Source organism: Stomoxys calcitrans, chromosome 3 (assembly GCF_963082655.1).
Source record: "Stomoxys calcitrans chromosome 3, idStoCalc2.1, whole genome shotgun sequence".
Classification (NCBI taxonomy): Eukaryota; Metazoa; Arthropoda; class Insecta; order Diptera; family Muscidae; genus Stomoxys; species Stomoxys calcitrans.
In genome coordinates this window covers 149,085,163-149,099,739 of record NC_081554.1, presented here as the reverse complement: position 1 = coordinate 149,099,739, position 14,577 = coordinate 149,085,163, and the positions used below count along the sequence as shown (strand labels likewise).

At 42.2% G+C, this 14,577-nt stretch overlaps 1 protein-coding gene across 1 annotated transcript in view; it reads right to left on the bottom strand.

Annotated features, from left to right (window-relative positions):
- Positions 1 to 2,329: 2,329 nt before the first annotated feature.
- The window catches only part of LOC106084716 (protein phosphatase PHLPP-like protein), a 46,635-nt gene continuing 34,387 nt past the window's right edge, over positions 2,330 to 14,577 (bottom strand). The window contains exon 5 of the mRNA XM_013248604.2: positions 2,330 to 4,935. Within this exon, the coding sequence (XP_013104058.2) occupies positions 2,345 to 4,935 (2,591 nt within the window). The 3' untranslated portion in view covers positions 2,330 to 2,344. The remainder of the gene's footprint in view (positions 4,936 to 14,577) is intronic.

Here is a 14,577-nt window from a genome sequence, read left to right as displayed (position 1 = left end):
CAGAGGCATACAGCAACTATTTCACCGATAGTCTAGAACTGCCTTCACTTCAAGACTCAGAAGGTTTACTTTCTCGAAGAATAGTTGGCACTGTCTGCGTAGAGATCTATTGCCTCCATAAGCTCAATATTAAGTTTAAATCCATTCCTGGATGAGGACGGAATTCAAATGAAAGGTATTCAAGAGTAGAGTACGAAATTGATAATAAAAGTTGGGTCCAAGTATATGAGGGGCCGCCCCAGCCCCTATACCCCTTAAAATAGGTTTATTTGACAATCATGACAATATGGGACTCAAATGAAAGGTATTCGGGAGTAGATTACGAATATGGTCAGGAAGTAGGAAAACACTTAATAATTTATTGATAACGGAAGGGGCGGACCCTCCACCGTCACCCCAAAAACACCACCCAAAATCAAAAGTGGACCGATAAGGACAATATGGGTATCAAATGAAAAATATGCGGGAGTAGATAACGAATCTGGCATACAAATTCATGTCGAAGTGTAGGAGGTCATCCCACCCCCACAAAAACGCCCAAAAGCCAATCACGGATATATGGGACTCTGTTCCGTATAGACCGAAAAACGGCAGAACCGATTTTCTTAAAATTTTCACAGATTGTGCAGGTTGGTCTAGAAGGAAACGCAGGCTATATAATTTTTCGGTATCGGAATGAGGACGGACCCTCCCCCTTATGCCAAATACACAACCCAAAATCAAAAGTGGACCGGGTGGAAGCGGACCCTCCCCCTTACCCCAAAAGCGCCACCCATATCCGAAAGTCGTCCGATGGACACAATAAGGGTATCAAATGGAAGGTATTAGAGACCAGAAAAGGCATATGATATTAAATTTTGGATCCAAGTACCCAGCGGGGCCTCGCCAACCCCAAAACTCCTCTAAACAGATATATTCGAATTAATATCAATATGGGACTCAAATGGAAAGTATTGAGCAGTAGATTACAAATATGACATAAAACATTAGGTGCAAGTAATGGAAGCTCGGCATATTAGCCGACCATGGCTATATAGAACTCAAATTAAAGGTATTAGGGAGTAGATTGCGAATATTACATTAAAATTTACGTTCAATTCTAGGCGGCGCTTTTCCTCCTAAAGAGACGTCAAAAGGGTTATTTGACCCATTATGACAATAAGGGACTCAAATGAAAGGTGTTTGAGAGTAGATCACGAATTTGATATCCAATTTTGGAGCCAAGTGTTTTGGGGTACGCTCTAAAGCAATCCCTAAGCTGAAATTCATTTCCGTTGGGAATAAAGAACGAATTTGGTATCTAATAACAATGCAAAGTGCCAGTGGCAACCTCAACCCCAAAACACCCTTCAAACGGTTCATATTTACCGGCCATGGCAATATGGGGCTCAAATTAAAGGGATTTGGAAGTGCAGCACGAATTTGATATTCATATTCGAGTCGAAATGTTTGAGGTGCCATCCCTCCCCAAATGAGAACATTATCCTAAGAAAGAAGATTACCACCAGGAACCGAGAAGGGGCAAATTCTCACACATCAATGAGTGCTTTCCGATTCAAGTTTAAACTCAATGATAAGGGACATTTTTTTGTAGCCGAGTCCGAACAGCATCCCGCAGTGCGACATCTCTTTGGGAAAAAATTTTTAAATGACCATGCATGGCATTGTACCTCGCAAATGTCGCCAACATTAAGAGTTCTCGTTGCCTTCGAACGCGTTCAGCGTCGAAGGCTACAATGGCACAAATTCAATATCCGCATTCAGAGCGAAGTGACCCACCCTAAAAAAATATTATTAGAGAGTTAAAGAAGGCGCAGCGGAGCGGGCCCGGTTCGGCTAGTATTTAGATTAAAATATAGCTCCCATACACGTTCATCCGATATTGAGAAGTATTGCAATAAAGTGCTCATTTGTTAACCGATTCTCTCGAAATTTGGCAGATAGGAATTTCTTATGACTTTTCTAATCTCCCACATTGTACTTATAGGCCCGACTTTGGCCCTTCTTTACTAGTTTTCATATGTTCACTGGGAACATATCCACCAACCATTCTTACGGAGATGCAGTCATTAGTCAAGTATTACTTCTGACTTACTTACTTTCTTAACATACCCTAAGGAGTCAATAGGTGTCCGGTGCGAACCACAAATCGTGAAGTAATCACAGCCACTATACATCACTGAGTTAAAGTAAAATATCTTTATTTTTAATTATGTACAATAACCTTAATGCTAACTTAATTAAACATCTATACAATCAAGTCTCTTAATTTTGAATCTATACAACATTTATAAGAAAAAAAAAACGTATGTGAGTATTAACAAACAAAACCACTCACTGCATATTATAGCTCCGTGGTGGCTACACCCCAATATTTGCGCATACGATGCTCATGCTCATTGAAATCATCATCGTCATCCTCGTCGAGATATGAACGTTCTTGGGTAACGGCAAAGTCATATTCCAAATTATATGGCATCAGACGTTGTAGTGAACCAAAATAGGCGGCGTTGGGGCCGCCACCCAATTTTGTATAGCCCATGCCGGAGGCCAATGAATCCCTGCTCTTGGAATCGGAGAAAAAGTTATAGCTAGCACCAAAGGAGCGAGCACTGCCAAAATGTTTGGAGAGGAAGGAAACCTGTTGCTGCTGCTGCCCACTGCCATTAGAGGTATGCTGATGGCTACCAGAGTTGCCCTTCTTAACCTCGGAATATAGCAACTGCGGAGAACTAGTCGAAATGAATTTTGGAGTGCTGTGCTTCAACAAATTCGATTTGTAGTCATAACGTTCGGGCGTACTACGGTTCAAAGATTTCCTCTCGGCATTGCGGTTTTTTGTAAACGACTTTGATATGGTATTAAGCTCTTTGTCGAACAAAAGCTGGGTATTCTGCTCCAGCATATATTCCCAGCATTTGAACTGTTCTTCGGACAGTGCGGAATCAGTTTCATCTAGCATTTCCATTTCGGTAGTTTCCTCTAGCACACGTGCATGAGCCAAAATGTAGTCATTGTCGCCGGCTTCCACGGTCGCCTTCGTGGTTTGGGCCACACTCAATGCTTGATCACTTTGGCCACTGGGCGAAGAACGATCACTGCCAACTCGAGCTGTGATGGCAGCTAACTGACGGCCAGAACCAAAGCGATGACGACAATTAAGGTTGCGATCGCAACAGGCCCGTTTGCAAACATTTGGTAGTAGGGCTGAATTCATCGGTGTTGCTGCTAGAGTCTGAGGCTTTCGGCGCACCGTTTGTTTGAGCTCCTTAATGAGATGGTCGACATCGGTTGCAATATTTTTAAATCTTAAGACTATCACACTTAGATTCTCTTCGCAGCCAAAGCTTTGGGCCAAATCTTGCAGCCGCTTTGCTGCCAACACCACATTTTCCTCTTTGCGTATTTCGCGGGAAATACGATCGATATCTAGGACAGAGCGTATGCCAGGATTACATAGCACCAGATATTCATCATCATTGCCCAGTATCCATTCCGCCACTGTAGGATCTGTCAAATTCATGGTGGAGTTCAAAAATTGTTGATGGGGAGTTGCCTTGGCTATCAACTCCACATTGGTGGTGCGGCGTATCAGATACGCTCCTATGTCTCCAATGCCAGCAATTCTCAAAATATATCTCTTAGTCTTTTGGGGTCGTACCATATCTTTGCTCCGAGTGTTTTCGCGGGATATATGACACAACATTGAAGCCTGGGGAGGTTTTTCGGCCATCTTCTGCTGGGCAGCCAGCAGAGTGTACTTCATGTAATCCCCTATGTTCTCTTTCACTGTTCGCTCCTGTTGCAATAGCTTTGGAATCATCTGGGCCATTTTGGAAGCATTTGTCGAATGATTGGTGGCACTTACAAACATGCCAAACAAAGCCTCTTCAGTTCGAAATTTCGACTCGCGCAATTGTATAACCAACAACTTGCGGTGCTTTCCTGGAGTCTCGGAAAAACCCACCTGCCAAGGAGGCTTATGCGAGGAATTCGCATGCCCCACGACTTCTTTTTGCTCTGCGGATTTTTTCGTTGGCAAGTTGATGCGATTTTTCCCCGAAACATCTACTAAGCTCCATTTGCGTTGACTTCGACACACTGTCACCTGATGCTCATCCAATTGAAGTTGCAGATTACACGACAAGTCCAAATACTTTAGGTTTTTTGGCACCAAGCTCACTAAATCTAAATGATCCAAATGGTTGTGGGCCAGATCCAGAACTTTCAGTGTAGCCAACTTGCTGAGGCCAGGTGTGAAGAGGAGAAGATTTGAGTGAACCCTTAAAACTTGTAAACTCTTTAGGTCGCAAATACTTTCCGGTAGATGCTGCAATAAATTTCCCGACAACATTAACTCCTCCAACTTGTCCAACTGTTCCAGACACCCCTCGGTTATGGCCGAAATTTTATTGTAGGCCGCATACAGCACTCTGAGATTTTTAGCCTGGCTCAGAACCTCAAAAATTCGATCATCCAAATTGTTACTTGTCACCATCAGACGTTCTAGAGCAAATTCCACAACTTCTCCTCCCCCACTGTTAATGTCATGATCCTCTACTGGTGGTAGTATTTGCAATTTATTGCACGATAAATTCAATAGCTTCAACGATCCTTTGGTTATGGCAAATAGATTGTCCGTCAACAATTGCAATTCGTTGCTCTGCAATTGCAAATATTCCAAGGGCCTAAAGCGTTCCGGCAAACGTTCTATTATCCTTAAATTATTGTAGGCCAAATTGAGATCACGTATTCTAGTCGTCTTACTTGTCAAAAGAAAATCAGTGACCTTTTGCAATTGATTATGTGAAGCATTGAGAGTCTCCAGCATTTCACATTCATTCAGCCACTTGGGCAATTCGGTGAAATAATTGTTGGATATGTTGACATGATAAAGTTTCTGAGGAATCGGAGAAATTTGAATGAGATGAAGGCCTGTAAAAAATTAAAAAAAATGTTATTAAATATAGGATAAGATAGAGTACCAAGAAAATTTTCTTTTAACTTTTGCATGCCCATGTAGAGGGGAGATCGGTGGAGACCTCACTGCAAGACGTTGTGCACAAAAAAAAAATAATTTTTCGATGCCAAGATGTACGCATTGACAATGCAAGGACCTACACACTGATACAATCCTGAACCAACAGCGGGTCTTTACAGACTGGATAAACAGACTGGATAAACCATAGTGGTTACCCCCTCCTAATGTTTATGATATTTGTGAGGCCATGTAAGAACTTCTTCCCAAAGAGGTGTCGCACTGTGGCACTCCATTCGGACTTGGATATAAAAAAGAGGTCCCTTATTATTGAGCTTAAACTAGAATCGGAAAGCACTCAAAGGTATGTGAGAAGCTTGTCCCTGCCCCTTAATGGAATGTTCATGGGCAAATTTGCATGGTTATAAACCTATTGGGTAGCTCAAAAAGTAATTGCCGATTTTTTAAAAGAAAGTAAATGAATTTTTAATAAAACTTAGAATGAACTTTAATCAAATATATAATTGCCATTTTTTTCGATAACCTTTTGCCATCTTCCTGGCAAATTTAGTATTCCACGCTCATAGAACATCTGGCCTTTATCTGCAAAAAACTGAACCAAGTGCGATTTTATAGCCTCATCATTGCCGAAAATTTTACCATTTAAGGAGTTCTGCAAAGATCGAAATAAATGGTAGTCTGATGGTGCAAGGTCAGGGCTATATGATGGATGCATCAAAAGTTCCCAGCCAAGCTCACTCAGTTTTTGGCGAGTGACCAAAGATGTGTGCGGTCTAGCGTTGTCCTGGTGGAATATGACACCTTTACGATTGACCAATTCTGGTCGCTTCTCCTTCGTGGGTGTATTCAATTTGTCCAATTGTTGACAGTAAGCATCCGAATTAATCGTTTTGTTCCTTGGAAGCAGCTCAAAATATACCACACCCTTCCAATCCCACCAAACAGACAGCATAACCTTCTTTTGGTGGATATCAGCCTTTGAAGTGGTTTGAGCTGGTTCACCATGCTTGGACCATGATCGTTTTCGACTAACGTTGTTGTAAACAATCCATTTTTCATCTCCAGTTATGATTCGTTTTAAAAACGGGTCGAATTCATTGCGTTTAAGGTGCATTTCTTTCAATACATGTGGTACCCATATTAAAATTGACGCCTAACAAACAAATGTAAACAAAATTTCGCGGACTTTTTTTCTAAAGCAAGCTAAAAGTAACAGCTGATAACTGACAGAAGAAAGAATGCAATTACAGAGTCACAAGCCGTTGAAAAAATTTGTCAACGCCGACTATATGACTACTATATTACCGACAATTACTTTTTGGGCAACCCAATATTATACTATACTTGACACAGCTGTTGTAAGCCAAAACAAAATCTTCACGTGCAAAATTTCAGGCAAATCAGGTGATAATTGCGCCTTCTATAAGCTCAAGATGTCACATCTGAAGGCCGGTTTATATGTTATCTATATCAGGTTATGAACCGGCTTAAACCATACTTAGCACAGTTGTTAGAAGTCAAAACAAAACACGTTGTACAATATTTCAGTCAAATCGAGTAAGAATTGCGCTCTCTAAATCTTCAACAAGTCACGAAATTTCACTTTCTTTTGGGACTAAAAACGTAAATCGGGAGATCGCCTTATGTATATGGGGGATATATAGAAATATAGACTGATCTAAGCCATATTGGCGGATGTCGAAAAGTCTTACACAGCTCACTGAGCCAAATTTCAGCCGAATCTGAAATTAAATGTGCTTTTTATGGGTCCAATAACTTAAATAGGAAGATCGGTATAAATGACGGCTATACCCAATAAAAGCTCGATCTTGAACATACAATAGTACAATTTTCGAGGAGCCTTTCACAATTCATTGTGCTAACTTTCAGCGAAATCGATTAATAAATTCACCTTTAAGGGACCTAAAATCGGGAGATATATATATATAGTATATAGAGCAGTTCTATGCATATCTGGACCGATCAGGGTCGTATTGAAGAGGTATGTCAAGGGACCTGACACAACTCACTGTACCCAATAACAACTAATAAATTCGCCTATTATGGGCGCAAGTATATATTGAGGCTTTATCAAGATATAGTATGATAGTCTTGGAACTTAACCTGATTATAAACAACAGGTAAAAAGGCGTTAAGTTCGGCCGGGCTGAATTTTAGATACCCACCACTTCGAGTATATATGTAAACCACTTTTCCTCATAATCCGGTGAAATATGCATAATTTATGCCCACATAACAGCTTTATCGAAATATGGTTCGACTTGCGCCAAATTCGACACGGATATTGACGGGTCTAATAAGGACAAGTCACATTATTCAATTTTGTAACGCAAAATATTGGTCTCTTTGGTAGCCATATCCAAATATAGACCGATCTGAACCATATACGACACGGATTTCGAAAAGCTTAACTTATGTCACTGTGTCAAATTTGAGAGAAATCGAATTATAAATGTGCCAAGACTTTAAATCGAGAGATAGGTCTATATGGCAGCTATATCCAAATCTGGACCGATCTGAACCAAATTGCATAAAGTTGTCGAGTGGCCTAACGCAACTCAATGTCCCAAATTTCGGCGAAATCGGATTAAAATGCAAATTTTATGGGTCCGAAACCTTAAATCGAGAGATCGGTCTTTATGGCAGCTATATCCAAATCTGAACCGTTCAGGGCCAAATTGAAGAAAGGTATTGAGGGGCGTAAGACAACTCACTGTCCCAAATTTTAGCAAAATCGGATAATAAATGCGACTTTTATGGGTCTAAGACCCCAAATCGGAGGATCGGTCTATATGGCAGCTATATCCAAATCTGGACCGATCTGTGCTATATTGCAGATATATGTCAAGGGACTTAACATAACTCAATGTCCCAAATCTCTGCAAAATCGGATAATAAATGTAGCTTTTATGGGCCCAGGACCCTAATTCGGAGGATCGGCTTATATGGCAGCTATAATCAAATCTGCACCGATCTGGGCCAAATTAACGAAGGATGTCGGAAGGTCGAACAAACTCATTGTCCCAATTTTTAGCAAAATCTGATAATAAATGTGGCTTTTATGGGCCTAAGACCCTAAATCGGAGGATCGGTCTATATGGCAGCTATGTCCAAATCTGGACCGATCTGGGCAAAATTGACGAAGGATGTCGATGGGCTTAACACAACTCACTGTCCCAAATTTCAGCAAAGTCGGATAATAAATGTGGTTTTTATGGGCCTAAGACCCTAAATCGGCGGATCGGTCTATATGGAGGCTATATCAAGATATAGACCGATTTAGCACATCTTCGAACTCAACCTGCTTATGGACAACAAAAGAATCTTTGCAAAGTTTCAGCTCAATATCTCTATTTTTAAAGACTGTAGCGTGATTTCAACAGACAGACGGACGGATCGTCTTAGATTTTTACGCTGATCAAGAATATATATACTTTATAGGGTCGAAAATGGATATTTCGATGTATTGCAAACGGAATGACAAAATGAATATACCCCATTCTTTGGTGGTGGGTATAAAAATCTTTTTTTGGTATAGAAACAAAAACATTTGATTGCTGTCAGAATAGAATACCAGCCCAATGTCAGGATTTCCATATGAGTCTTGATATCTCGTGGTTCGTGATTTTTTGGTGAGTCGTGATTAGCGTTGTGAGTCGTGATTCACGCTCACGCATAAGGAATTTTAATTCAATCACGCTCACACACGATCACGTGATTAGATTTGGATCCCACTCACGAATCTCGTGACTCTTTAAAACCCCATTCTTCGGTAGTGGATATAACCAGTAACAAGTCGGCCAGGCCGAATCTTATATACCCTCCTTCAAGGTTCGCATCTGTCGAGTTTTTTGCGCAGAATTTCTTTTTAGGCAAACAAAAAAAAATGGATAAGGACGGAGGAGGAGAAGCGGAGAGAGAAGCGGAATCGGATGAAGACAAGATCCGAGATCACTTTATATGGCAGCTATATCAGTTTTTGGAAGTCATATCAAAACACCTAATGCAAAATTGTAGCAAAATCGGATAAGAATTGCTCCTTCTAAAAGCTCAAGAAGTCAAGACCCAAGATCGGTTTATATGGCACCTATACCAGGTTGCGAACCGATTTGGACCTAACTTCGCACAAATTTGGGAAGTGATACCAAAACACCACGTGCAAAATTACAGCCAAATCGGATGAGAATTGCGCCTTCTAAAAGCTCAAGAAGTCAAGACCCAAGATCGGTTTATATGGCAGCTATATCAAAACATGGACCAATTTGGCCCATTTACAATCCTAACCGACCTACCCTTATAAAAAGTATTTGTGAAGTATTATTGCAAGCGCCTAGCTTAACTCCTTCAAAAGTTAGCGTGCTTTCACCAGACAAGCGGACGGACGCACATGGCTAGTTTGACTTAAAATGTCACGACGATCAAGAATATATATACTTTATGGGGTCTTCGACGCATATTTCGAGGTGTTACAAACCGAATGACGAAATTAGTATACCCCCATCCTATGGTGGAGGGTATAAAAAGCATTTCTCCATTACTACAAATTGATAGTCGTGCTCTACTTCCACCAATCTAAATTACGCCTTACTCCGAATGAATAAAAATTTTCTATATTGAAATTCGACAATCATTTCGAATTTTCTGCGTTTTGAGAATATTATGAAAAGCAATGTATACAGAAGGTAGATAATAAGAAGCATAAATTCTGTATATTAACATTCTTATAACCATCACCATAGGGGGAATATTAATTTTGTCATCAGTTTGCAACACATTGGAAAATCAATTTCCGACCCTACAAAACATATATACTTCGGATCGTCGTAAAACTCCAAGAAGATTAAAATATGTCTGTGTGTCCGTCTGTTGTAATCACTTTACAGCAGAAAATCAGTTTGAACAGACGTTTGGAGCGGACGTTTTGTTATTTCGCTCTGAAGGATTTCTTTTTTGTAACTCGTAATAGGACATTATTTTTAGAAGAAAAATTTAAGTCACTCAAGGATAGCTACGATAGTTGTATCCATAAGGCGGATGATAATCTGCGCCTGTTTCCAGTGGAGCGGTAGATCTAGGGCCCGGGAGTGGGCTTAGAATGGACTCCAAAGACCCTACAGCTGCGGTGGTGGTTACTGAAACCTCGACTGGTGGAGCAGCAGCTCCAGGCTCCAATAGCTGACAGACGAATGGTCTGCAGAGGCTTTTGACGAAGAATCCGGGTTCGAGTCTTAAGGATAAGGTCGAACCTATTCTATGTTCACATGCCTACAATTTGCCTAGGCCATTGGCCTTCCACGGCAAACGAACGCGCTCTTTAAGAGGTTTGAATAATAGAAGGCGCATCGCTCTCAGGTTTATTGAGAAGCTTGGTGCGAATGATCGTAAGACTCTCACTAATAGGGAGAGAGGCTCCCTATATTGGTCTTAAGGACAAGGTCGAACGTATTCTATGTTCACATGCCTACAATTTGCCTAGGCCATCGGCCTTCCACGGCAAACGAACACGCTCTTTAAGAGGTTTGAATAATAGAAGGCCCATCGCTCTCAGGTTTATTGAGAAGCTTGGTGCGAATGATCGTAAGACTCTCACTAATAGGGAGAGAGGCTCCCTAAATTGGGCTTGGAGATTCGCTGCACAAGCTACGCCAAAGGTAACACGTCTACATTCGGAAACTGCACCGCAATCAGCCAAAAGGCTGCGGTTACCTGGAGGGCATCCCATGCCTAAGAGAAAAAGGGACAGTTTGTTGACGACAGTTGTCGACAAGGAAGAAGAACAGGGCTGCATACCTAGGAATAATTCAAGTGGAATAGTCAATGGACTGTCATAAGTATACTCCGATGTTCTTGTGGAATTTCTTGGGTCTCCTCCTGTTTGTGACGAAGCAAGCTGGTATCGGACCGATGTAGGCTAATTGCCTTCAGGGATCAACTCTCAATGGACATGTGTCGTTGTACGCCGTGTGTCAGCACTAGATTTAGTCAAGATTCTAGACTAATGGCGCATGCTTGGATACCAAGAATTCTCTTGGAATACTTGGAAGACTAAGGGAATGTAATCCCAATCTTTCAACCACCGACTGGAAGATTGATAGATTGGAAAAGACTGATAATGACCGGAGACATTAATTATTCATACTAAACTTCGGCTGTCTCGCAGACCTCAACAAGTCTAAAGGAGTTGTATTTTACGGATTTAACAAGTTGAAACTGGAAGTCTATAGAAGCGAAAGGGGTTGGGGAATCAGGAGACGACTCAACATTTGTTGCAGAACATTTACCTGAGGAACTATCGACCACATCGCTAAGGTCTGGCGGATTGAAGGAGACTGAAAATCCCTCTGCCACAATCGTGGCAAGAGGGGAAGGCAACAAAATGGGACCCGACAAGCTCTGTGTGGGTGGGCCATCTGGTTGGACTAGACTTAAGGTGTGCGCCAGCAGGAAAGGACGGAACTCAAAAAGTACTTCGTCAGCAGCAACAAGTGAAGCATATAATTCGGAATCGTCCACACCGCAAGTCTAGTGTCCTGAGGAAGACGCCTACTCCAGGATGGGTATTGAATCTCATCATGACAAGATCTAACGAATCTTGTAAGGATTAACTCCTGGTGAAATCAGAAGACGAGGCCAACACAACAATGGTGGATGTTCTGAATCCCGACTATGGTCCCGTTTCTACAGATAAATCTCCACCATTGTATGGCCGCTTCGGCGGCACTAAAGGTTCTCCTGATGGCGAGGGGATTTGACGTGGTTCTTATCCAGGATCCATGTGTGTGTGGAGAAATGGTTCGTGGACTAAGAATTCTGGGATTTAAACTACTCAAGGGTACGGAGAATGGGGGCATGGAGCCTGTATTCGTGCAAAGAGTAGCCTAGATGTTTATCTTCTTACGTCCCTTAGTACTGACCATTTGGTAGTAACCAGCCTTGAAATAAATAAGCCTCATTACTGGCTGGCTTCTCTATATATGGCACACGATTTAGAGTTCTCGCCTTCAACCTTATGTTGTTGGTTGAAGCCGCTTCTGTAGGGAAAAAGAGCCTCATTGTAGGAAGTGATGCTAATGTAAATCACCAGATATGGGAAAGTTCGGATGTCAAGGAAAGGGTGAGTTGCTTATCGAATATATTGTAAGTTGCAATCTGGCGATTTGTATTAAAGGGAATAAACCGACCTGTATAACCAAGAACAGGCAGGAGGCACCAGATATTATCTTTGTATCGGAAGATATAAGTGGAAGAATATGCGACCCCCAAGTGTTGGATGACCACAGCTTCTCTGATCATCGTTATACTAGTTTCAGCCTTGGAGAAAATACTGCAAAAGTGGTCCCTCGGCTTAACAGAAGAAAGGCAGATTGGGAAAAATTTCGTCACAAATTCTGCACGTCTATCCCTTCTAGCCTAGAAAAGGAAGTGGAAACTACAGAGGATAGGGCCCTGAATGACTCGCTTGTGCCAGCATGTCCTAGTGCCAAGCCAAGGAGCAAACAGTAACCGCCATGGTATACCCCAGAGCTTGTTGGTCTAAAGAGGGACTGCAAAAAACTCTTCAACAGAGCGAAAGCCACAAGAGCACCACACGATTGGGACATCTATAAGGCTGAGCTAAGAAAATATAAGCTCGATCTCAGAAAGGCTCAGATCAAATCCTGGGTAGAATTCTGCAGCTCCGTGGAGGATTCAACTGAAGCCTCTAGGCTAATGAAAATTGTGTCATCTAGAGCTATTACGGTGGGGTATATTCAGAAGTCAGAGAATGAATAGACAATGTCTAGTGAGAAAACACTAGAACTAATCGCTGATACGTATTTCCCGGAAAAAATTCCAACGGGCATCGTGGCGCCAAAGGAGGTTGTCATTGGTCTGCATTCGTCGGAGGTTATTAGGAAAATTGTGGCTGAGTCAAAAATCCTTTGGGCGATAAGAAGTTTCGACTCCTTTATGTTGCCAGACCCTGATGATGTATCACCGGTTGAATTACAAGCTGTGTCTGATAGACTGGGAGATAGACTCTGCTTGTATCAGCATGTCATATAAACCTGTGGGATGGAGGAACACGAAGGTCATTTTCATTCCGTTAGCAGGAAAACCTTACCACACGAAAGCGAAGGATTTTCGTTCTACTAGTTTGTCATCCTTTATGTTGAAGAATCTTGAGAGGTTGATAGAAACATATCTTAGGGCAAAGATCCCTGGAGATCGCCAGTAGCGGCGGCAGCATGCATAAAGATTGACAAATCCACTGAAACAGATCTTCACGAACTAGTCGGCTACATAGAGGGTCTCTCGCTGTCAAGGTCTATACAATGGTAGCATTTCTTGACATTGAAGGTGCTTTTAATAATGTAAAACCGACGTCACTCATGAAGGAGTTGGAGTTTCTAGGCATCAACTCTACCGTAAGAATGTTTATAAGTAAGTTATTAACTTACTAAAAGATGCATTACTGTAGGCTTGAGATCTAAAAAGATGGGTCAGCAGAGGAACACCGTGCAAGACAAAAGTAGTTCTTTTCAGCGGGAGATACAAGTTGCCTACAGTGACATCCTTGGGAGGAAACAATGTTTCATTTACAGAAAATGCAAAATTTCAAAATCCAACATTTTGGAAAGGGCAAGAAAGGCAACTCCTGCCCTATACACCTGCAAGAGAGCCATTGGCAAAAGTTGGAGGGTTTAGACCGCGTGTCATGCACTGGGTATAAACTTCAGTTGTCAGACCCATAATGCTATATGGTTGTTGTTGTTGTTGTAGCAGTTTATTGTGTACTATCTTTCGTCTGCTTGATTCTGTTGAGTGTCAAGACCCAGGAACTCCGCGACTAGGATGGGTCTGAGTCGAGTGGGTCTGGCCGGGCAGTTAAACAGGTGACGTGTATCGTGCGGTCCCTGGTTACAATCGGGACATACATCTTGCACGTCGGCATCAATCCTAGCTCTGTGGGAATTGAGGCGGCTGCATCTGCCGGAACGTAATTGAGCCAGAACCACTCTGGTTTGCCGGGGGAGGTCGATTTCTTCGGGTGCAATGGGTAGTGGTCGTTCTCCAAGGACTACATTCACCCGGTAGCCAATTAACGCGTCTGCTACCGTGTCTGCATGAATGTTGTTCAGACCCGCTTGATATGCCGCTTGATCTAGAGGTTCTCTCTTGTAGTGCTGGACCTCACGCTCTAGATCGTGTAGATCTACCTTAAGGCTTCTGGGCGGTGGGTATCTATCCACAAGATGATGATTTGAATGATTTCTGCGATAACAGCCCAAAAGGTATTGCTTAGACAGCATGTAGTTATGTCTTCGCACTGGTAGGATCTTTGTCTCCTGATGGAGGTGGTCCACATGAGAACTGAGGAGACAGCCCGTCGCAGTTCGGAGGGCGGCATTCTGACAGATCTGAATATTATTCCACTGCGTGTCACAAAGTTGACGTGACCACACTGGCGCTGCATAACTTACCACAGACCGGCCAATTGCTTTGTACGTGGTCAACAAGGTTTCTTTGTCTGCACCCCAAGTGCTGCCAGCGAGTGACTTGAGGACCTTGTTTCT